The 23,807-nt window shown below is 41.2% G+C and overlaps 2 protein-coding genes and 1 long non-coding RNA gene across 3 annotated transcripts; 1 reads left to right on the top strand and 2 right to left on the bottom strand.

Moving 5' to 3' along the window:
• Positions 1-406: 406 nt before the first annotated feature.
• Positions 407-5,548, bottom strand: LOC307269135 (tubulin alpha chain-like). The gene is made up of 4 exons (XM_080051975.1): positions 5,236-5,548; positions 2,489-2,714; positions 2,255-2,403; positions 407-1,443 (listed from the first exon to the last, which is right to left on the bottom strand). The coding sequence occupies exons 1-4, from the start codon at positions 5,236-5,238 to the stop codon at positions 463-465; spliced, it is 1,359 nt and encodes a 452-aa protein (XP_079908101.1). The 5' UTR covers positions 5,239-5,548; the 3' UTR covers positions 407-462.
• A 542-nt stretch (positions 5,549-6,090) lies between these two features.
• LOC307269348 lies at positions 6,091-8,282 on the top strand. The gene is made up of 3 exons (XR_013845499.1): positions 6,091-6,400; positions 6,567-6,632; positions 6,753-8,282. It is a non-coding gene; the product is annotated as an uncharacterized lncRNA (long non-coding RNA).
• A 1,117-nt stretch (positions 8,283-9,399) lies between these two features.
• On the bottom strand, positions 9,400-12,431 carry arl2 (ADP-ribosylation factor-like 2). Its single transcript, XM_080051621.1, has 5 exons — positions 12,274-12,431; positions 11,846-11,956; positions 11,168-11,330; positions 10,873-10,953; positions 9,400-10,751 (listed from the first exon to the last, which is right to left on the bottom strand). Exons 1-5 carry the CDS (start codon positions 12,420-12,422, stop codon positions 10,617-10,619), a joined length of 639 nt encoding a protein of 212 aa, XP_079907747.1. The 5' UTR covers positions 12,423-12,431; the 3' UTR covers positions 9,400-10,616.
• Between the last annotated feature and the right edge of the window lie 11,376 nt (positions 12,432-23,807).

Genomic DNA, 23,807 nt, shown 5'->3' with positions numbered 1-23,807 from the left:
AAAGATTAAAACCTCATCTAGAACTGCAGTCAATGATTTTGCGTTGACCATTTCAAGGACGTGTAGAATGAGTTCTCACCTGATTAAATCCAAGAAATCTTAGACGGGCAATAACTTGCAACAATTTGACATCAGTGTAGTTTGCCATGAACACCAAGTGACCAAAAGCAATGCATCAAAATATCTTCTAAACGAGACAGACGGGTTATGTTAAAGTTGAACGAGTCCTTAAAGAATAGACTGAGCAGAGTAACTGTTCCTCTACAATACAGTATCACTAAGAAGTGTACTATCTGGATTGATACTGCCCATTATAGCAGTTTGCTTTTAGCAGTGAAAGCTTCAGAATCAACTTGTTCTTACCAACAGGACGCCTGCTTTGTGGAATAACACACAGAGAGAAAAGTCCAGTTGAAGAACAAACTTTATTTTTCACATTCATACAAGGGAATGCATGGGTGCTTAATATTCATCCCCTTCCTCATCCTCGTCGTCTCCCAGACTATCAGCTCCAACCTCCTCATAGTCCTTCTCCAGGGCGGCCATGTCCTCTCTGGCCTCAGAGAACTCTCCCTCCTCCATACCCTCACCCACGTACCAGTGAACAAAGGCACGTTTAGCGTACATCAGGTCAAACTTGTGGTCGAGGCGAGCCCAGGCCTCTGCAATAGCAGTGGTGTTGCTCAGCATGCACACAGCCCTCTGGACCTTGGCCTGGTCTCCACCAGGAACTACAGTGGGCGGTTGGTAGTTGATGCCCACCTTGAAACCAGTGGGGCACCAGTCCACAAACTGGATGGAGCGCTTGCTTTTAATGATGGATATGGCAGCATTGACATCTTTGGGCACAACATCACCACGATACAAGAGGCAACATGCCATGTATTTGCCGTGGCGAGGGTCACATTTGACAAACTGATTGGCTGGCTCAAAGCAGGAGCTGGTGATTTCTGAAACTGTTAACTGCTCATGATAAGCCTTCTCAGCAGAGATCACAGGGGCATAGGCAGCCAGAGGGAAGTGGATACGGGGATATGGCACCAAGTTGGTCTGGAACTCTGCCAGATCAACATTGAGGGCGCCATCGAAACGAAGGGAGGCTGTGACGGATGACACAATCTGACTGATTAACCTGTTCAGGTTGGTGTAACTGGGACGCTCAACATCGAGGTTTCTACGGCAGATATCGTATATGGCCTCGTTATCTACCATGAAGGCACAGTCACAGTGCTCCAGGGTGTCATGGGTTGTCAAGACAGAGTTGTAAGGCTCCACCACAGCAGTGGACACCTGGGGAGCTGGGTAGACCGAGAACTCAAGCTTGGACTTCTTGCCGTAGTCGACGGACAGACGCTCCATCAGCAGCGAGGTGAAACCAGAACCGGTGCCACCTCCGTAACTGTGGAAAACCAGGAAGCCCTGAAGGCCAGAGCACTGGTCAGACTGAGGACAAAGAGAGAGAGAGAGTGTTTACATTCATGAGATACGGTCATGTCAATCGTGTGATTGCACACTATTGTTCTTAAATTCTTTATTCTTCCGTTTCCGTACGTTTTTTTTTGCACACTGCAACTCCTTCATAGTTCAAGCTATTTAAACCAGTCAACCATCAAAATGGTCACCTTGTGGACTTCAAATCCTCTAAACATCCTCCTCTTTGAAATGCTTTAGACTCCATTTAAACTTTAAACAAGTCACAAGACATCCAGCTATTCATGATGAATGACTTGTTTTTGAATATATTGTATTATTCTACAATTCAATCTCATTCATAATATGACCTTCTCAAACTTTTCCATGTCTTCATACTCTTTCAGTAATCCAGTTTAGCGTCAGCTTTTCTACACTTATTATTCAACACTTTCATACTTTTAATATGTTCAGATACAAAATGAATTCATATGCACACGCACACACACACACACACACACACACACACACACACACACACACACACACACACACACACACACACACACACACACACACACACACACACACACACACACACACACACACACACACACACACACACACACACACACACACACACACACACACACACACACACACACACACACACACACACACACACACACAAATTGAATGATTTCTATATGTACATACATAAATCAATCAACTTTCGGCTATCCAGTTTAGCATCAGCTTTTCGGCAACCAGCATTCACACAGATTTTCTGCAGTAAATGCATTTTGCAGTTTAATTTGATCCCTTCGCATATCAAATTACTCACCAGTTTGCGGATCCTGTCGAGCACCAGGTCAATAACCTCTTTGCCGACGGTGTAGTGTCCACGGGCGTAGTTGTTGGCTGCATCCTCCTTACCGGTGATCATCTGGTCAGGGTGGAACAGCTGGCGGTAGGTCCCAGTTCGCACCTCGTCTGAAGAGAAAGATCAGAAAGCACTTTAATATTTGACTTTATGAAAGCAAACTTACCACAGCGTCTCAATATAATTTAAGTTTACCGATGACAGTTGGCTCCAGGTCCACAAAGATAGCCCTGGGGACATACTTTCCGGCTCCCGTCTCAAGGAAGAAGGTGTTAAAGGCATCATCTACTCCTCCGGTGGTCTTGGCACCGCTGGGCATCTGTCCGTCCGGCTGGATCCCATGTTCCAGACAGTAAAGCTCCCAGCAGGAATTGCCGATCTGGACACCGGCCTGTCCGACATGGACAGAGATACACTCGCGCTGGAAGAAAGCAAAAGGGCAATTACGTAGTAATATTTAACCTCAAACTTGAGCAGATACCTGTTTTCGTATTAATTCCCAATTAGATTTCTCATCACATGTTAACAGCTCAAGAGCTCGGTCCCAACAAATATTTGTAAAAGAATCAGACACCACGCATCAATCCCAGGTAACCTCGCACATGCTGCATTAATTAAACATCTTAAATAAGAAGCAACTAGCCGATTATCTATCCATATATGGGCAATTCTTCAACCAAGTCCATTTTGAGTGTTGAAAGTTTTAGAAAATCTAATATTTTGAGAAATGTATTGATATGTTTCAGTTCTCCATCTTGTGTAAAAACATATCCTGATAGTGGCTGAGCTGAAATTATTTAAATAATATATCATTTTTGCCATCTTGTTCTAACGACCGGAGGAAATCGTCATTTCCACCACACTGCAAATATGCGTTTTTTTAAACAAAACTATGAACTTAACCTGTGTTTTCCAAATATCTTATGTAGTTTCACAGACAGATTTGACCAGATGTACAAAAATAATTTATTTTCAGGGTTTTAAAGATAATATTTACATTCCATTGTGAAGATGCAAATCTGCTTTAGCTATTCCACTCAAGTCTTTCAATCAATTTCTTACATGGCACAATCATGATTTTTCTAAATCAGTATAGTTTAATTGTAACAATAGCTAAATTACATGTGACAAACAGTAATGTTGAATAATGTGTATGAGCTAATAACATGTTTTTTTGTACTCTTTAACTTATAATGCATATTTTCTATTTATATAAGCCAAATGAAAAGCATTTATAACAACGCCATTGTCATTTCCAACACATCACGTTAAAAAGTGGTGGAAATGACTGTGGTGGAAATTAAATTGTCATAATATCTGCCAATAGGCCTATATCAGCTTGGAAATGTCCTTTTTAGAGTTAGCATTAAAATGTACTCAATACACAACATACAATGTTTAGTTTCTTATTATTTAATAATTTAAAGGAAATATGAGTTGTTTGGAAATGACAAACAATAAACACATTCTTGATTTGGCCAACCTTTGACTTCTACGGTTGTCTGTTCACTCCATGGAGCTGAATTTCTCTTCTAGCTATGTGCTCTACTGTCAAATGACTAGGTGTGCTGTGATCACCAAGTACACACCCCTAAAGAAACCTCCCTTAATTCAAATGTTGTTCAATGTGTTGGAAATGACGGTGAGAGCAAAGGGACAGGTGTTCTTGTAGTGAAATAGGCCTACATAAAATACTAAAATTTCTAACAACACAGGATACAACTAATTTAAATAGGCTATACTTTATTATTATTAATACGTAGGTCTATTATTAAATGTTTAAAGGAATATGATATCAATATTTATTTTTACAAGCTACCCTTACCTTTGTTGCATTTTTACACTTTTTTTGGATTAGGTTAAAATGGTATTAATAAGGTAATGACACTCTAAAATGCAAGACAGACCCACCAGGAGTAAAAATAAACAATGATTTCAATCCCATAATATTTTGTGAAAACTTCAACCAATGGCCGACAGACCGGTCTGTTTGCCGTCTGCTTCTGTATGGCGCATTCTCAACTAGAGGGTTTGTTTTGATTCCACGGCAGACAGTAGCGAGTAGCGACCATTGTAGAAAAGGCCCCAACGTTCATAAGTTACAGTGTTGTTATTTCTTACAGTGTTAAAGCTAGATTTGTCGCTGTTTTGAAAAAAAAGTCGCCAGGTGGGCTGAAAAGTCGCTAAATATAGCGACAAAATCGCTCAGTTGGCAACACTGACCGGTACAGCCACCAGTTTCCTCCGCTACAATATAACTCACGTGCGTGCACCATAGACCTATACAGAGGGCGTGCACGGAGGCAGTAGGTTGTAAGTCTGCTTGTGTAAATAAAGTTTCTTCAACAAAAAAAATAAAACACCGGGGATGGGAATGAGGGGGTGGGGCATTGGAGGAAGGCGGGATGGTATGATAGTGCTGAAATTCTCAATTGAATGTCCAAAACCAGACCATGGGACAAAGGAGATATAGCCAAAACCACATATAAAGCACAACTTTTTATATAATAAAAATATTGCCTGATCTACCATTTATTTTTTATAAAGTCATTTTAGTGTAAGTGAGACAACATTTAAAAAAAAAATTGCTTTTGTTTTCCTTCTGTTTGCCAAGGACGCGAAAATCTTCCTAGTTGAAGAATTACCCATATATGTTAAGAAAACAACTAGCCTACTTAAATTATGAAAAGGTGTGCAGCTTTGCAGACCAACACAACACAAAAAACACGGAGATAACGACCTTTTGATTCATTAGGGAACCATGTGTTTGCTGCCACGCACTTAAAATAAGCCTAGGAATATGACACACATTTAGGCTACTGATACACCCCAACTGTGTCCACGTGCACATTGCATTGACAGATTAAACACAAAGATTATTGACGAGCGCCTACTTATACCAAAGAGTAGCCTAACATGTATCCCTTTTGTGTCCTACTCACCATGTTTCCTGTAGAGATGGAAGTGCGACACTGAAACTTCGATACGCACTTCAAAACTCTGAACTACAATTCCATAGGACCACTGCTTCACAGTTTGTTTTGGTGCGAATTAAAATCACGTGACCTATAAAGAAAAATGACGCAGCAACTGCTTCGTTGCCTGAATGAATCACCCAACTGGTTTGCAGCATGGTTCCGCGGTCTTTCTTTATAGGTGATTCACTGGCTATAGCCTTGTTTGAGATGTCGCCGTCTTGCTAAGACCTGCGCAATTAAGACGCTCGGCTTGCTGAGCGCACAGCATTTTTGCAGCATTTTTGTTGTGCGCTCAGCAAGACGCGCGTCATAGTTGCGCAGGTCTGAGCAAGACGGTGTGAGTACCAGATATGCTCGGCTGCCAGATAAATTCGGGTTGCATAATGATGACGCACTTCCTGTACTACGCGAGATCCACTTCTTTCTTACGAATCTATTGCAAACTGCATTCTATTATAATATTATCATTCACAATAAAGATACATGTAGAAAGAAAATACGTGTAGTTTTCGGAAAAAATATATAAACTATCGTTCGGAATAGCAAGGGATTGTGGAATACTTAATTATTGTCCCCAAAATCACGCGAGAGCATTCAATACAGCCCGTACGTGAAACTTTTTTCTCTGTTTTATTTAATAAAAGGCGAATGCCAAACTTGTAAGCTTAATGTTGGTTTTAATACAGTAAATACATTTTCGCTTAAGGAAAAGGTAGGGAAAACTGTTTTTTTGAAGTTTATTTGAATATAATTTACAGGAAGTGCGTCATCATTGTGCAACCCGAACTTATCTGGCAGCCGAACATATCTGGTACTCACAACCATAGACCTTTATAATGTCTATGCTCACAACCATAGATGTATATATATCTATCACAACGGCTCCATGTCGAACGAGGCTAATGCCTCGTCTTGCTGCTGAATCTGAGCGCCATAAACCCTCTATATCCGCTCGAAATAATGCACAATTTGTGTGTCGTTGTAATAGCACCTACCCCTTTGCTGTGGAGTTGTAGGTATTGCGTTTGAATTGCGTTTGTATTGGAGTTTTGTATCTGATCATTATGGAGCCAGCCAGGAAGAGAAGTCTAACAGGTGTGAACACTTTGATCTGATTGCTCCTGATAAGGTAGGTGTACTGGCTGTTTATATGTTACATAGGATAGGAACATATACAACAGTAACTGTCAGTAGTGTACAATACTAATATAGCTATGGTATATCTCTAGTATATATTAGGTAGATAGCTATAGGCTATACACTCAAATGGTATTTTTATTTACCTTTCTCTACAGGTCCGGTGGTTAGGCACTTCACTGCCAAGCATGGAGCTACCATTAACCAGGGGAACACACGTCAAGGTAGGCTTTATGTATTACATTATTATTAACTAGACACACTACACAATAATATGATGTAACTGTATTCCATTAATCCTTATTTTCTTTTATTAATTTTATTTATGTCTTTATTTGTCTTAGTGGACCGGAAGCAAGAGCTAGATGAGGCTCTGGTGAATATGGTGGTGAAGGACTCAGCCTTTTTCCATCTTGGATGACTGTGGATTCAAGGAGTTTGTGGCATCACTTGATCCCACATACACCATGCCTATCAGACCTACGCACAAGGGCACTGAAAGCTGTAACATTCTTTAAAACAAGCACAACAGCAGAAGAGAAGCTGAGAGAAGTACAGGAGCAGATGAAGCTTCTACACACTGGAACAGCACCTTCCTCATGCTACAGAGCCTCCTCCATGAGAAACAGTCAAGAGTAAGGGCAGCTAGTGCAATGCTGAACACAGACGTGATACATTCGCCTCTGAGGACTATGAGACAACTGCTGCATGCCTGCAATCGCTTTACCCCTTTAACCAGGTAACAGTTGAACTGTCGGTGGAAAAGAGAGTCTATGGGTCAAAGGTAATCCCAATGACAAAAATATTTATGTTGTATTTGCATGGGAAAAACAAGCCATGACACAGCCAAACTCCTGGGACAGAACTTGATGTCACTAATGAAAAAAAAAAAATAAGAGTTTGACACTGTGAAGTAATGATTATGCCGGTATTCCCTTCACCAGATTTAAACACCCCTAAATTAATATCAGGACGTTTGTGTGTATATATAGCCTGCCAAGTTCATTTGTTCCTTGTTTAAACCTGTTCCACTATAAAGTTTATGTGTTCATCGACCCCTGCACTTTTATATGGAAAAAAAAGACCAAAAGCCGATTTACACAATTCCCAAAAGGTTTTACTTTTCACAAAAAACCTTCACACCATATATTACCTTAAAGGCTCTGGTTTTAAAGCATGTTACCCTTTGACCCCTGCCTATCTCCAGATCTCCCCTAATGACCCTTGTAATTGTCTCTTCTAATTTTATCCTAGGTTAAGTCCAGATTTCAGACCTTTATCCTTGATAAGTTTTTAGAAAGGAGGAGATTAGATAATAGGTTTTTAATTATTCTGGTGGATGAATACCTCACATTTACCCCTAGCTTCAAAAGACTACCGTTAAGTCCTCACTAAGTTCATACACCTGGATGAGCTTAGGCCAATAGATAAATGCAATTCCCTCCTAATTCAAGGAGTGTGTTTATGGGATGTGTATTCTTTGTTATCAGTAGTGTAGCCGTAGTGTAGGTTTGAATTGCTTACCTCAGAGGCGCCGCAATCTCTTTAAAGAAAAACCCTAATTAGGTCCTTGTTCCCAACACTAAACTAAAAATTCAGGCCAAAGATTTATAGCGTTTTCAAGAAATTTTATTTAACCAATATAAAAAGATTATACGTTCACAATATAGAAAGAAAAGATAAAATAAAATGAAAGGAAGGAAAATAAGTACCTACACTCCCATTAATGTGATTATTATATGTAGAGAAGTATAAGACTTAACTTATGTGTTGTATGTCTTTTGTTCACATTGAATTTAGTTTATGAGTTCTCCCATTTTCAATCCACAAGAGATCAGGAGTATTCTCATCTTCAGGTTTTTTAAAGCTCTACTGTCTACACAACTTCAATAGTTCTGGGTGTTGGCCGAATCTTTCAATCTTGTCATATATATTTGAATATCTTCAAATGCTATGACAAGCTTGATTTTGCGACACAACAATCAGGAAAAGTTGGTTCAACAGTTTTACAACCTCAACTCCATGCTATTTTACAACCTGGTTCATCAATTAGTTATTATCAATCACCCAAATGGTCCCTTACCAAACTTCTCAGAATAGAAAAGGAAGAATTGGTTCCGAGCCTCTTCCCCTTCTTGAAAAGAAAAAATAACTAATACCAATACCCCTCAATTTTTCTAAGTATTTTGCACTCAAAAAGATTCAGAGTGTTTCTTTCGAGTTTTTCTTCTAAGTCTTTCGTCCATGCTAAAAGAACAAAAAAGTGGAACAGTCAAGACTTCCCCAAAAACCCTACTCTCTTGCTCAAAACCCTGGCCTTAAATAGTCTGCAGACAGAGAGAGTGGGTGTGTGTATTAGGAGGGGAGAGGGTGGGGGGAAGATGAGGGTGTGTGTGTGTGTCCAGCTCAAGGACCCACTGCCCCCCTTGTCTCTCTCACCCCTGACCTGTCCCAGGACAAGCCCAGGCATGCCTTTTCAGAGAGGCCTTAGGAATTCACAATTATGTATATATTTCAGGATAAAAACTTGAAATACAACACTTTTAGTGATTCTACCTTAATATTAAAGGTCACTTGTTACCTTGCCTGTCTTATTAAAAATATCATACTTTTCCCTACGAAAACAAGAAATATACATTTCACATTCTCCTAAGAACAAGATATGTACAATGAAAAGTTGCAATATTCTTGCCTATCTCAACAGAAGAACCAGACAGCCCTGACACTTGCAACACTGCTGCATCCTAGAATGAAAAAAAAAAATCTAACAAATGCAAAATGGTGACCTCTGGTGTCGGGAAATGGTGGAAGTAAAACAAAGGTCTAATTGAATTAAATATTTGTTTCTCTTTATTATAATTTTTTTACCCACTATTTTTTTTTTATATTGTAGGTATGATCTACAGTCCGCGCAGGAGCAAAAGAGTTATGGTCTTACATGTGGTGTAAATTCTACACCACATGTAAGACCATAACTCTTTTGCTCCTGCAATAAAGCATTTAAAATTATTAGAAATTATCACAATTATATATAAAAAAAAAGATATAGGCCTTATACATATGAATCTTGATATTTTAAAAAAAATTTGCAACGCAACTTTTTTAACAGAAAAAACCCCCTAAAAACAATAATATCTTGGCAAAATATGATATGCAGAAAATTCTTTTAGAACATTGACCGTGTTTGACCCCCATTGAAAACTTAAGACTGAGATTATAATTGTCAAAAACTGGATTTGTTCTCTTTATAGAAGTTATTGTTTACATTCTTAAACGTATTTCTATTGTACTGCTTCTGGTTAGGTTTACAATAAAGTTATACAACAAATAATTGAGACGCATTTGCAGATTTGTATTTTGACCCTAGTATGTACCTGTCATATGGCCTGCATGAGACAGCAGATTCGGTAACTCATAGGCTGGAGTTCCAGGGCAGGTTAAAGTAAGTGATATTTTTTTTTTGATATGAGTTAAATTACTCTGTATTGTTTCAATTGAACTCTCTCACTGAATACTTTTGAGGAAACTTCATCTTAAAATACTGAGTAGCATGGAACTGTGTCATAGTTATCAACATCTGAGGTTGAGGTTTAACTCTTGAAATGTAAATGTTAACTCTTCAAGGTGTGAGAAGTGTTCAATAGCCTGTTGCCAACTGAAACATAAATCACTGCAGTTTTTGATCGATGGAGGGCTCTTTTCTATTTGCTTGGTAAAATCCAGGTGGTGACTTTTTTTTTTGTCTGGGCAGTGTACAATTTAATTTAAACAAACATAATTTAATGTCACAGCTAACATGGTTTTTCAGGCAGTGAAACACGGTATGCTTGATAGGGAGTTGGTCTGGGTAGTCATTGCAGTCTAGCCTTTAGTTTGAAGTAACCTAGAAATAGGCTATATGGTGCTATTCTGTGACATTATACTTGGATAAAATAAAACTACTCCACTTAAAATTGAGAAGGTGTAAACATCTTTTATAGGTGAATAAACAGTTGTGGATGTACTGAACATGTGGATTTAATCAGTGACATGGTAATCATTCAGTAGGAACTAGGCATTTTATATTAGAGAACACATTGAGCGATTGACACATATCCTCAACTGACAATCGGATGTACCACAAAGTCCAATAAAAAGCCTGGATTCATGTCAGAGATCACCAAACATTAAAGGCTGCAGTTTAAATGAAAAAAATATCTGGTACACGCTCAGTCAGTGGTGAAGATCCTTGCAGCGATATCGTCTAATAGCCAGTCCACTCCTGCTAACAGATTATTTCCCGTCACTGCACTGCAACCAATGATACACCAGTGATGGCTTTTGATTTCATCCAGGGCCAGTCCCTGCAAGGAAACAGTGACAACACAAATTTAGATGAACAATATATAAGGAAAATTCAACCGTACAAGGAGGACACAATCAACTTAAACCAGCATTATGGACTTATGTGGGTGTAATAGTCACCTCTCGTATAGCCTCTTTTGACAGGGCTCCTGGTAAGTCCTGTTTGTTTGCGAACACCAGCAGCGTTGCACCAGCTAACCTCTGTATGGAGGAGAGGACATATTCAACTATACAGATTGAATAAATAATGATACAGTACTAAACCATAATGGAGTTTGACTTCAAACTAAGAAAAAAAATATGGCCCTTAACTCTTAAGCTACAGAGTTTGCACAAATGGCATGTAACATTAAGGTATTAGATCTACAATGAACCACTAAACCTAAACGTGCTTCCCTGAAACATTTGTGTATACCTCTTCCTGTAGTAGAGAGCTGAGCTCCTGCCTGCAGTCGTCCAGTCGGAGTCTGTCTGCGCTGTCCACCACCCACACCAGCCCGTCTGTGCTCTCAAAGTAGTTCCTCCAGTAGGAGCGCAGGGACTTCTGACCGCCAACATCCCAGATATTCAACTTGAACCTAGTAGAAAAACAGGGAGAGCAAGTTAGAAAAGAATGCACATTTTTATTTTTATTTGGATGTTACCTATATTTTTTTTTACCCAACAGATAAGAGGTGAAATCTGAGTTACATAGAGAAAGGAAGAGCTCCTGTTGCCCTTGAGGACTATACAGGGAAGACATACAGGGCTAGGACTGCAACATGGTATAAGATGGACTCCTATTTCAAGGAATATCTTAAAAAATGTGAGGTGGATGAAAAGCTGTGGCTGGACATGAGAATTATAATAATACTTCTTCATTTTACATGAAAGTATTGTGTTGAGACGTTTGTCTTCACTTCACTCACCATAGTGAGTATTATCTTTCAATTTTGTGTATAACATTGCTGTTTTTACAAGATGCTGGAGTTCAGCCATAATTCATTTGATTACTCACTCCTGTGGAAAAAAAACCTTTGTACTGTAGATAGTGTAGTTAACCATGCGTGCATGTCAAGCCATTACATACTGAATGTTTGTGCGCGTACGTTACCCTTTGTGCTCCACTGTTTGGATGTTGAAGCCCAGTGTCGGGGAGATGGTGCTCACGTCCTCTCCGCTGAACTTCTTCAGGATGGTTGTCTTCCCCGCGTTGTCTAGACCTCTGCACGAACCAGGTTAAAGAAGAAAAACTAGCTCACCTCACTGTTAAATGGACTCAATAATAAATTAATCCACGAGAGCTTAACTGACTTACATTCACCAAGGTTTAGTTAACTGGATGCTAGCCAATTTAGCATCATGATACAGCACAAAATGGGCTAAACAAACACAACAAGCATACATCCGTTTTCCTATAACATCTAACCGTAAATGAGTATACAATGTTGCTCGTCGCTCTTTTGTTTTGGTAAGTTACAATAACTGGCACACGAATGCTCTATGTCCACCTATGCAAGTGCACCGCTACACACAGGATACAACATTAGCAGTCTCATCTCCCGCTCCTTCTGCTTCATCTTCTTCAAAATCGTCAGTAAACCCATCGCGACCGTGTCCTGCTCAACTGTGGTTATAGTAAAAAGACTATTTCTATAAATGTATAGTTCTGTATGAAAAACGTTGTGCATCCATGGGGAGCACTGCGAACCAGGAAGAAGTATTTGAAAGCCAACGTTGGTTGGTTGTTGTAGGCGTTCGAAGCTGGCTGATTGGTCGGTGAGAATTTTGAGGTGTGGCTGTGTTGTAGAGGCGCGTTTGTGTAGGTTTGGCGCCCCCGTGTGTCTGTTGTGTATTTTACACATTTCTCTTGAGCGAGCTGGGGATGTTCTGCCTGTCAACACCATAGATAGTAGCCTAGTCAACACTTGTTTCCAAGAACATTCATTGTTGCATTTCCGATAACATAATAATAGCCGACGTTTGAGGATACAATATTACAGGTAATACTGTTTTACAAAAGCGATAAAAGTGTTAATTCAGGCGAGAGAGCGTGAAAAGTTCAGTTTGACAAAACAATATCAATACAAGTTATTTAATCAAATTAAATTATTAATAATGTAATTGTAATTTATTTCAGAACATTTGAGTTACAGTGTGCAGCAATAATTCCGGAATTCACCAGTGGGGAGGATAAAGCTTATCATACTGCTTCAACAAGGTGTTTTTTCCTTTTCAGAGATAAAATGAAATTACATGTAGGCTAGGCTGGTTAATTTTAAATCGGTGCAAAAAATATCTTCAACCTTTCCAATTGTTTGCGATTAATCACAGCAATTAGGCCTATGTTTTAATTAATTTCAGAAAGTTTTATATTAGCTCGATATATTCATGAATTCATGTGTTTGGACAGGCTGATATTTAACCTACCGTATGATGAACTTTAAACATGTTCATTTTATCTTTTGAGCTACAATATGTATAGGCTAATAAACACTGATAGGCTTATCCTATATCCTCATGTCAAATTTATTTTAAATCAATGCAGCATTGTAAAGCCTTGGTGTTTTTACTTTGTTAAGAAGAGATGAAGCCACTCAGTCAAAGAATAGACCTGGGCCTACAGCACTTTTTTTTCTCCTCTCTCCAGTTACATAATTTCCTGCGGGAGGACCGGTAAAAGTTTGAGGATTAGCCCTTAATTTCCTGGCAACAGCACTTGGGAAATCCCCTGCACGTGAAGGAGGCACAGCTCTATAATATGGTCATTCAGCTGCGAGCTGATTCCTGTCCCAAACATAACCCACAATTCACCATGATGCGTTCACGCGCTGTCGAAAGTATTACGTTAGGATTTATAGCTATAGATGTAGCCTAGCTTAACCTAGTTGAAACTCACGCTCACGACAACCAGAGAACGAAGCTGTATGACTGAGCTGCAAAACTAAAGGCTACTTTTCGCGATTAATTTAGTTAATTCTGCGTTCTTCATTTTTGTTCCGGCACAGCATTGGGAAATGAAACCAGCTTACTGCACTTGAAGGCAGCACCGTCTCCGGCAGCTTTGCCTTGCAATGGGTCAATTTAAAATAAAGAGAAACTGAAAGCAGCCTCAGCATCATGTTGCATCATCGGGCTGTCTGTTGCCAAACCTCCTGCGCTCTTAAGTCACCAGACACGCACTCTGCTGCACATTTACGGACTCAACAGGTCACCAAGCAACCGTCACACATTAGTTATTGCCACGGAAACTATAGTATTACCTTGCCTTAGCCATAACCTATCGCCTAACTATTTGTTTTTACATCCCGAGTCATTCAAAGTCCAGCCGGCCGGTCTGCAGAGGCGCGCTGGTTGTGCGTAAACTTTACAGGGTTTTGAATGGCACCGGCGGTTCCACCTGCGGACACGCTGCACGGATGATCCGGGCGGGGTGAAGGTTTGACGGACGCTCGGCCAGCCAAGTCTGCTGTAGGTGGGGGAAATATGTCCCCGTTATTCATGGACACCGGTTACGAGCCCACAAGCCCCGACTCGCTGTCAGCTGAGGAGAGAGGCAGCAACACGGCAAGATCGGTAAGTAGCCTAACCCTTATCTCGTTCAATCAAACAATTTATAAATTCATAGAGCAAGCACTTTGTTTGGTTAGGCTACTGTAATAACTAAAGGAAAACTGCGCTCACATAAACGTAAGTAGGCTATTGTTTGGTACCACAAATATATCCAATATAGACATAGGCTACAACAATCACCGAGAATAGGCTACATATTATATTTAATTTGATTTGTTTATTTAATTCCACTCTGATCTATGAATTTCCTGTTTTTTTCAAAGCACGTTGTAAGCTTTGTATTCAAACTCTTGTGTAATACAAGTCATGGTTATCATCATATCCCCATCAAATAAATGAAAAAACCGACAATTGATCCGTTTTAAAAAGTCTTATTTCTCAGTCTCTCATAGGCTGATGATCATCCATCCATTATTGAATATATGAAATAATCCACAAAAATAGGCTATACTAGAACTAGACATTGAATCAATATATAACCTTCAAAGTTCTCTAAAAAGACAGAAAGATTATTTCAAACTCTCGAATACTGGCGCCCCTTTCTACCTCATAAGGTATAGTGCTGTGAGTAGTTGGCACCAGTTACCATCTGATAATGACTGTCACTTGGCTATAGCACTGACCGGTGGGATGCACTTACCTACATCTCATTTATTTAAAAGAATAAAAAACTCTAAAATCTTAAAAAGGTTGTTTGCCAATGAATACACTTTAAGTATTTTAGCTGAGAGGGATGCACTTCCAATTTGATGACATCTTGCTCTTGCCGGCTTTGAATGCACTCACTGTAATAGAGACAAAATAATTAGCGCTTCCTGCCAATTTTGGGGCCCTTAGATAATCACTAGAAGCCTTGTAAGCATGAAAGGAAAGCTGTCAGGAAAATGACAAATCCACACGGTCACATCTAAACTTCTTGCTGTGGCCTTGTCAACCTGACTTTGCTCCATGGGATTTAACCATGCGCATTACAACACTAGTTCCTGATTTAATTGAGACAACACACATGTAGTTTCATGTGATGCGTTTGTCTCATGACCTAATGAACCCATGAGCGTTCCCATAATATTATGCAAATAAAAAATAAAAAACAAAAGAACACCATCACTTTTGAGGCAGTAAGGGGATGCCACAGGAGATGTGTGCCTTTGAAGTAGTGTATACTGTGTTCTATCCTCAATGAGTGGACTTAACAGTGTAGTGTCTGCTCTACAGGACAGAGAAGGAGAAGGACAGCAGACGGGGAACAAGAGACAAGAGAAGAACAGAGATGCTGCCAGGAAGAGTCGCAAAAAGCAAACGGAGAGAGCCGACGAGCTCCATGAAGTTTGTCATCTTCTTTGCTTCCTGCATTCCTTACACCATGGCCCTCTGACGCTGTAACTTTCTGTCTCTCACACACACACACACACACACACACACACACACACATACACGTCTTGTGTAATAGGAGGACAGCATGCTTCAAGCCATTTCTTGTAAATACTCTGCTTCAGGAGAAGGGCTTTCACTCCCCATCGGCCCTCCCTTTCCTCTCTGCCCTCGACACACACACACACACACACACACACACACACACACACACACACACACACACACACACACACACACACACACACACACACACACACACACACACACACACACACACACACACACACACACACACACACACACACACACACACACACACACACACACACACACACACTCAAACAGTCAAACACTCCCACCTTCCACATCAGTGCCTCTATTCCCCAAGAGGGTCAAATTCCACTGGCGCGCACACACACACACACACACACACACACACACACACACACACACACACACACACACACACACACACACACACACACACACACACACACACACACACACACACACACACACACACACACACACACACACACACACACACACACACAAAATTGACTTTCCGAATCACTGAAGCAAATTTCTGGTGAGATTCAATGAAGCCATAGGTGTCCTGACTCAGAGACTTCAAAAGGTGCACTATTGAAAAATTATTTCATGGATATATTTCCCTTAAAATCAAAGCAATAAATCCTCCGGTAATACTGTCATAGCTCTGAGATAGCAAAAGGTGATGTACTTCTTTTAACAACCCTGTTGCTTTAAGGACAATTTGTTCTAACAAGACTAAATATACAAATGTTGTGCTAAAGGCCGTTACTGCAACCACCAGCAACAGGCTAGCATTAAGGCTGGAAGTAGAGAGAAACAGTTAAGCTAGTTCTGTCCAAAGTTAACTAAATCCATTAAACTCACTTTGATAACAGTTGAACTTTATTGTTTCATCGGGACAGAAACTTGAAAAACCACTTGTTTGCACAGATTAAACAAACATCATAGCCTATAATGTTTTCATTTTTAAATTTTTTTAAGGGGACGGTTGGTTGATTTTGTAACCTTGTAAGGCCTGCAGGCTGTTTATACTCCTTATGCGTAGCTAAGCTAACCATCACCATTAGCATCATACTTAGTGTACAGACCCAAGGTTGCTAATGCTATCGATCCTTTCATGTAACTCTCATCAAGAAAGTCAATATGAGTGTATTTTCCCCCCAAATCCAAAAGACAGAAATTAGGGAGTGCAAAAATTCCCTTGACACAATTGGATTAGATCTTTGTTGATTATAGATTACCGGATTCAAATATCTTTGCGAACAAGTTTTTGCGCAGCTAAACAACTAAGGTAATTAAATTCCTCAGCAGAGTCATTCATCTTGCTGCGGTTTTGTTTCTCATAAGGCTAAATTCAGTTTTTCATTAATGTCTCATGTGATTTATGGCTTTCAGTACCTGAATACGCCTTGATACACACACCCAATAATTGTGTGTTTGCTCTGATTATGATGACACAAAATCTAAGGAGGACGTTCCTGATTGAAACCAATAACCGTTTTATTTATTGCCCTACATCATATCCTACCTGTTATAACCATTCGGATGTGCGTGTTTACCTGATTTCTCAATGGGTGTGTGTTTGTGTGTCTTTGGTGTGGTTAGGAATCCAGACTTTCACTTTCTCTTTCTCTCTCTCACACTCTCCTGTTCTGCTCTTTGCATGCCTTTCAGGGTTATTTCTTTAAGACGCATTGTAACCGCAAACCATTTTGAATTCCCAGAAGCCCAATCAGTGTCAGCAGTTCACAGTTTCAAGGGTCAGGGCAGGTGACACCCAGCTGCATAAAACTGCAACGTTGACCACAACTCTGTGACAGCTGTGAGCGCAGGGAGATTGTAGTAGAAATGTCAAATGTAATGTTACTGACATGAAACACGTCTTCTGAGCCTCATTCAAGCCGCTCAATGGAGATAAATACAGGCTGTTATGGAGGGCGAGTGTTTAAAAGACTGCACTAAAGGTTAACGGTGCCACACAGGCAAGAGTTGAACTGTTTAATAAACCAGAAGAAAACTATTCTGCAGACTCTAAACTCACCCTGTGATCGACAGGGAATCTAGCCTCTCCTTTCACGCTGAACCGAGCAGCGCTGTCACTTAAGGGCAATATTTCAGTTCTCCTCTGAGGTTCCCACTTTTGGCCACACATCATCCAGTCTGTGGCTGTGGTGCTTTCTATTACAGCTGCAGTCAGGGCCTGTTGGTGATGTATGTCTTTAATCAGCTGTTATTGCTGATGAGTGCCACTCTTAAGAGCACTAAAGATGAACCTGGCTCAACTTGACACAAACCATTTGTCATGTCATGACCCTCTTGCCTCTCTTCTCATGTCAACCTTCTGCATTTTCTCCTTAGGAGCTCCAGTGTCTGGAACAGTCCAATACGGCCCTTCAAAAGGAGATAGCCTCGTTGAAGAAAGACCTCCACCTCTACACCACAGCTCTGAAACGACACGAGCCGTACTGCCGCCACAGAGCCTCCTCCTGCAGGCCCGGCTCAACAGCCCAGTGTCAGAATGGATCCAGCCCGCCCCTGGCCTTAAGCTCCATCAAAGCTGCAGTGTCTTCTCTCTCTACCTCTTTAACCCCAGGCCTGGCTCTTCAAACAATAAACTGTGTGGATGGCACGCGTCTCTCATCTCCAACTGGCCCTCTAGCAGCCACTACATTTGCCTCGTCTGCCGGACTCATCACTTCCTCCGGCTCCGCTGCTGTTCCTTTTTCTGTGTCTTTCTCTGCAGTCCCAGCTCCCCACTCGCTGTTTAGCCCAGATCCTCCTTCTCTAATAACACAGAGGCCCATCAATGCTGTGCCTGTCTGCACCGGTCTGGTTTCAAACCCTTCACCCTCTAGCTCTGTCACCCCAGCGGCTCAGCCTCAACCCGGGCAAGGCAGCATCCAGGAAAGTTTTCCAATGTCAGCAGACGGATGTTGCTCTCCACTGGATCCTGCCTTTGTAATGAAAAGATCCTCTTTTCTACCTAAAGCGGTGCCTCTTTACCCCCAATCAGCAGCAGAAAGCATAGGTCTAGTAGCACAAGGGAGTCCCGTCAACGGCCCACCGATTCTTCCAGGCCACTTCAGAGGAAATCCAATCAATTCAAGTCCGCCTCTTTTACCGCCAGCTCTTCAGGCCCTGCCGGTGTCCCCAAAGGCAAACCTGGAGCCGCCTCCTGCCTTCGCCTTGAAGCCTGGTTATAGTCCACCTGTTACAGCAACCCGTACGTCTCTGCTCTCCCTGCTCACTGTCCCCAATCCCCTGAACGCAGCATCTCCGGCTACTTCCATCAGCTTCCACGGCCCTCTCTCTCAACCCCCGCCATTGCTGCCTCTGTTGGGGGAGCCCTCGAGGGATCTCTCCCTTTCTGAGCTCCTGGAGGTCAACGATTGGATACTACAGTAAAAAACCCTATTTTACTACTAGTAACCAGCAGCACTACATGCCACTTTGCAAAGGAAGCAAAAATGGACTTTTAAGTTAAGTACAGTAATTATATATTATGACAAGTGGCAACAACTCCCAGCAAAGAGACTCATGACTATTGAAATCTTCATTGCAATGCAAAGTTTAGGAGTGTCAACAGACATATTTCAACATCTGACATCTGGATGGAAAAACTGACATCAGAAAATGAACCAAGGACTAAACAAGTGTCTAGGCACATTTTCAGCTCTCTGCTTCTTAAAGGGAACACCAAGCTAAGGTTTTTTGCTTCACTCCTATAGCTTTTACGGTTTACAGCCCAAAACTTACCAATAAACAAGCTGGTTGTTTACAAGCCCGCGTAGAAGAAATGTGAATGGAATAAAATCGAGCATTATTTTCTATTTGGAATCCAAAAACGAGATTCTGAAAAATCTGACTCAATCTTCGGACCTGTGTGTCGTAATTTTAGAGATGGGGTGGAGTACTCACTTCCCTGCAACTTCAAGGAAATGTCATTACAAGAAATTTCCATCTGTGCCTCATCTAGAAAGTGCCAAAGTCAACCACCATGCCGTGTCCTTGTTGTACTTTTTGGTCATTACCAGTTAGCTCCGGAACCTTTTTTTATTTGTCTGTCTTTTTACTTCGTTTTGCTCACACCTGTTGGAATGACTATAGAAATTAATATATAGGATAGCTGGGATGCACCATGAATGTATTAAAATGACGATTTTCTTTTATTCTAAAGATTGATTTATGTAGATTGTTCTGCTTTATATACACCATACCTGTAGATAGATAGGATACAAGAGTTTTAGTCCAAATACAAGTTTATAAATAAATGTGAGGCTTTGTGTGACTGTGGGAGTAATGACTCATTTGTATTTATCATGAATTATATTAATATATTTATTCTGTAATACTGGTTGCAACAGAACATTTAATTAAAAATAAAGTGATTGTATCAAGACTATTTTCTTTTGTTCTATTCAAAACACTGTGTGTATATGTGTAGTAAACTCATTTGGTATGTGACTACAATTAAAGAAAGACAGCATCACTTTTTAAAGATCAAATAACATTATACTAATCAAGCTTATGGTGGCTAATGTTAGCAAACTGTAGATAGATGTTGCTGTATGATGGACATGAGACTGTGCAGACTTTAGGAATATTCTCTATTTTATTGTTGTGACGTTTTGAACAGGTATTCATGTTCCACAGAGGAAGACTCCTAAGGACTTTAGTGATCTGCTGACGTTTTCTTCTAGCACCATCAACAGGTCAGCATTCTTCATTCGTCAAACACTTTTACTTTCTGACCAAATACCTGCAATGCTAATGACATTTCCCATCAGCCTCGGCTATGTTAATCAGGAAATGTTATCAAGGTGAACATGTTGAAAATGATAGCCTATGTAAAATCAGCATTTTTACATTTATTAATTTGTATAGCACCTTTACACTGTTACAAAGTGCTTAACAAGGAAAATAAAGCAGAACCTATTTCCAGCAGGCCGGATTGAATAGGTATAGACTTGAAGAGATTTTGGATGGATTGTATATATTTTCTAATTGCTTGCTTGCTATGTTTTGTTGAAGTCTGTTACTAACATGTTTTTACTCAATTAGGCTAGGTTATTGGTATTTATTGTTTCATGTGTACGCTAGTCATTTCACTTATTTGTTTGCTATCATCTTTATATTTAGCTTATTTTGCATTTTTCTTGTCTCATTTGGCCTTTCGGCCTATCTGTCATTTCTAAATTGTCGTTTTCCTATTGTTGTTTTTGTGTGAATCCCAGGAACACTATAGCGAGCACTTTGTGGCAGCTAATGGGGATCCTAATAAAGAGGAAGGGCCAGCAGCGCTCCAAGCAACCACTTAACAGACTACCGGTTCCCCCCGGTGTTTTTCCCAGAAGGCAACCGGCTGAGCTCATCTGCGACACAACACAGAGGAGGAGGAGGTGAGGGAGAAATACAGGAGGGGAGAAAGGGGCGCAGGCGCGTGGTAGCCAATTTCGCACGCCCTTGTATTGGATATGGGAGTATAATAAGGCTTGAGAGTGTTTTACGGTGAGAAGAGCGGTAAGGACAGTTCAAGGCTGGCGGGACAAACACAGCAACACCCTGTCTGTCAGTCGAGATGTGACTTTGAGAGGGAGATGGAAGCGCGCTGGTAATTGCGCTTTTGAGAGTGCGAGTGTTAGAGAGAGAGAGAGAGAGAGAGAGAGAGAGAGAGAGAGAGAGAGAGAGAGAGAGAGAGAGAGAGAGAGAGAGAGAGAGAGAGAGAGAGAGAGAGAGAGAGAGAGAGAGAGAGAGAGAGAGAATAGGCTAAGTGGCTTAGTGAAGATGAGAAGAACAACGGATGGGACTTGATCCTCAAAGCCAACTACAACTAGTACCCCGCTACTCGTACAAACAACACACGCGCACATGCGCGCCCTCCCCTCAAATAGGAAACCATAGGACAGGGAAGGGAACAGACTGGAACACCTAGGAGCGTCAAAGAAAGCATAGGCCTACACCGCTCTGACGGAGAATGGGAGCGAAACGTTTCACCGCAGCCAGAGGTTTATTGGCAGAGGTGTTGCAGCAATAACAGCAGGGGAGAGCGAGCCACTAATGACGCATCAGATTCTAATTAACCGCGTTTATAGAAGTGCCAAAAGCCATGGCACATAAATATAGGCAAATAAATAAATAAGTCCATCCTGTAGCGTCATCCGCAGTGAGGATTCTCAGACCCCCCCCCCCCCATCCTCTCCCTCCTTGCACCACCTTTAGGCAGCAGCGGCAAGTCAGTCAGAGTGAGAAAGGCGAGCTTCCGGTCACAGCCTTCAAAATAAAACCCTTAATTAATGCACCTGCTTGCCGTGTGGTTTTCCCTGAAACAAGTTAAGCAGGGCACAGTGTGGCACTGTCCAAGCCTTTTTCCCTACCTTTCTACATTCACATTTAGGCTAAATAGTTTTGTGAGGCAGCACCATGATATTACTAGAATGAAAGACCACAGCTTCACAATCACAAACTCCCATGCCAGTTTTTCAGCATTTCAACACGGCTAGTGTTTCATGTTTGACACTTCCTACCTCCTTTCTTTGATGTCTATCTGCATGCCAGCACCTCACTACAAAAGATGTGTTTTCCCTCAGATTTGAAGAAATCTCGTTATGTCAGTATCAGGCTATGCCTCACACTGCAGACCCAAGTTTATAAACCTATCTGGGATGCTTTAAGCTTATATTGTTTACTTACTCCACTGTTCTTTTTATACATTTTTGCGATTGTTTTTATAAACATTCCCTGTTGGATGGAAATAAGTTCACAACACTTATGTTGTAGGCCTATTTGCAGAATTAGCACAGTAGGCTATGTGTCAATGAATTCAAACTTATGGACACATGTTTGACATCCTTGTCCAATAGCCCCATTGATTTTAACTATGACCAACAAATGATATATTACCAAGGGGCAATGTGCGCAAGTGACCCATGAAAAAAGTCCCAGACTCACAGTGCACCATTGCTTAAAATGACTAGAGGAGTTTCAGTTTTTGTTGATTGGACAAAAGTTGTAGTGCAACAAAGGCATAAATAATAACAGGTCATTTATGATCATCAAAGGAAAAATTATTGGCCTATCGTTCCTCGTAGTCAATTTAATTATAGCCTATTCATTGTCACTTTCTTTTGGAAGAATCAAAATAAAAAAATTAGCCCTACATTCTTCTTCAGTCTTTTTACCTGATGCCTTATATCAAAATCTAGGCTAATCTCAGAAGAAGGGGGGTTATTTTGGTCCCAGCAGCTAATTTTTGTCCCAGACTAATCCGGCTTTGACTACATTTCCATACACACTTTTATTTTCATTATCTTATTTTGAAACCCGAGGTGCCCCGTTTCCTCTTACGTTCCCGACTCACTGCGCGCGTCTTGACGCAGCTCGGTCGACAGCCAGCCAGTCAGCCAGCGCTGTAGGACGACCGGATAAGGATAACGGGATCCGAGTAAAAAGGGGGACAGGAGCGTAACGCGTCAGTTTGACAGACAGAAAGACAGACGGGGTGCTATTGTATAACAGTAGGCCTTCAGTCTCTTCACTCTGGGCTGCTATTAACGGGACGAGCGGCTCCTTTCGTCTCTTTTCGCCCTTTTTCTTCTCCATTCGCCGGCGGAGGGAGAGCCTTGGAGGAGCGGCGGGGCTCGGTTGTTGCATCGGTGGACCTGCACATGTCGGCAGCGTTTGTTCCCCCCGTATCCCCCCCGCCCTGATACGGTTGGAGGACGGCAGGAAGGGAAGAGGTTGAGTGGAGGGGGTAGTCTTGTCTAGTCGAGGGCTATACATCCTTGACGAGAACAACATTATCCACCTTTGAGGAGAATAATAGCCTAATATAAAAAGAAAAATCCCAAATAAGCAGGTGCGGCCGAAAGAGGATCCGTTAGCCTTTAGAAACGAGCGAGAAGGACAAGAGTGATGCGGCAGCCGAGGTGGGCCCAGATTGATGATTTTATGATATCATCATCCACCGCCAGGACCGATCATCACTGATTGAATTGACCAGGGAGGAGAAACGAGCCATAGCCTACAACTGACCTGGGGGCTCCGTTTGTTTTGTTTGTTTGCGATCTGGATAAACA

Source organism: Ammodytes marinus (genome assembly GCF_949987685.1).
Source record: "Ammodytes marinus genome assembly, chromosome: 23".
In the NCBI taxonomy this organism is placed as follows: Eukaryota; Metazoa; Chordata; class Actinopteri; order Uranoscopiformes; family Ammodytidae; genus Ammodytes; species Ammodytes marinus.
Note: the sequence above shows the minus strand (reverse complement) of the source record. Positions and strands in the feature narration are given on the sequence as shown.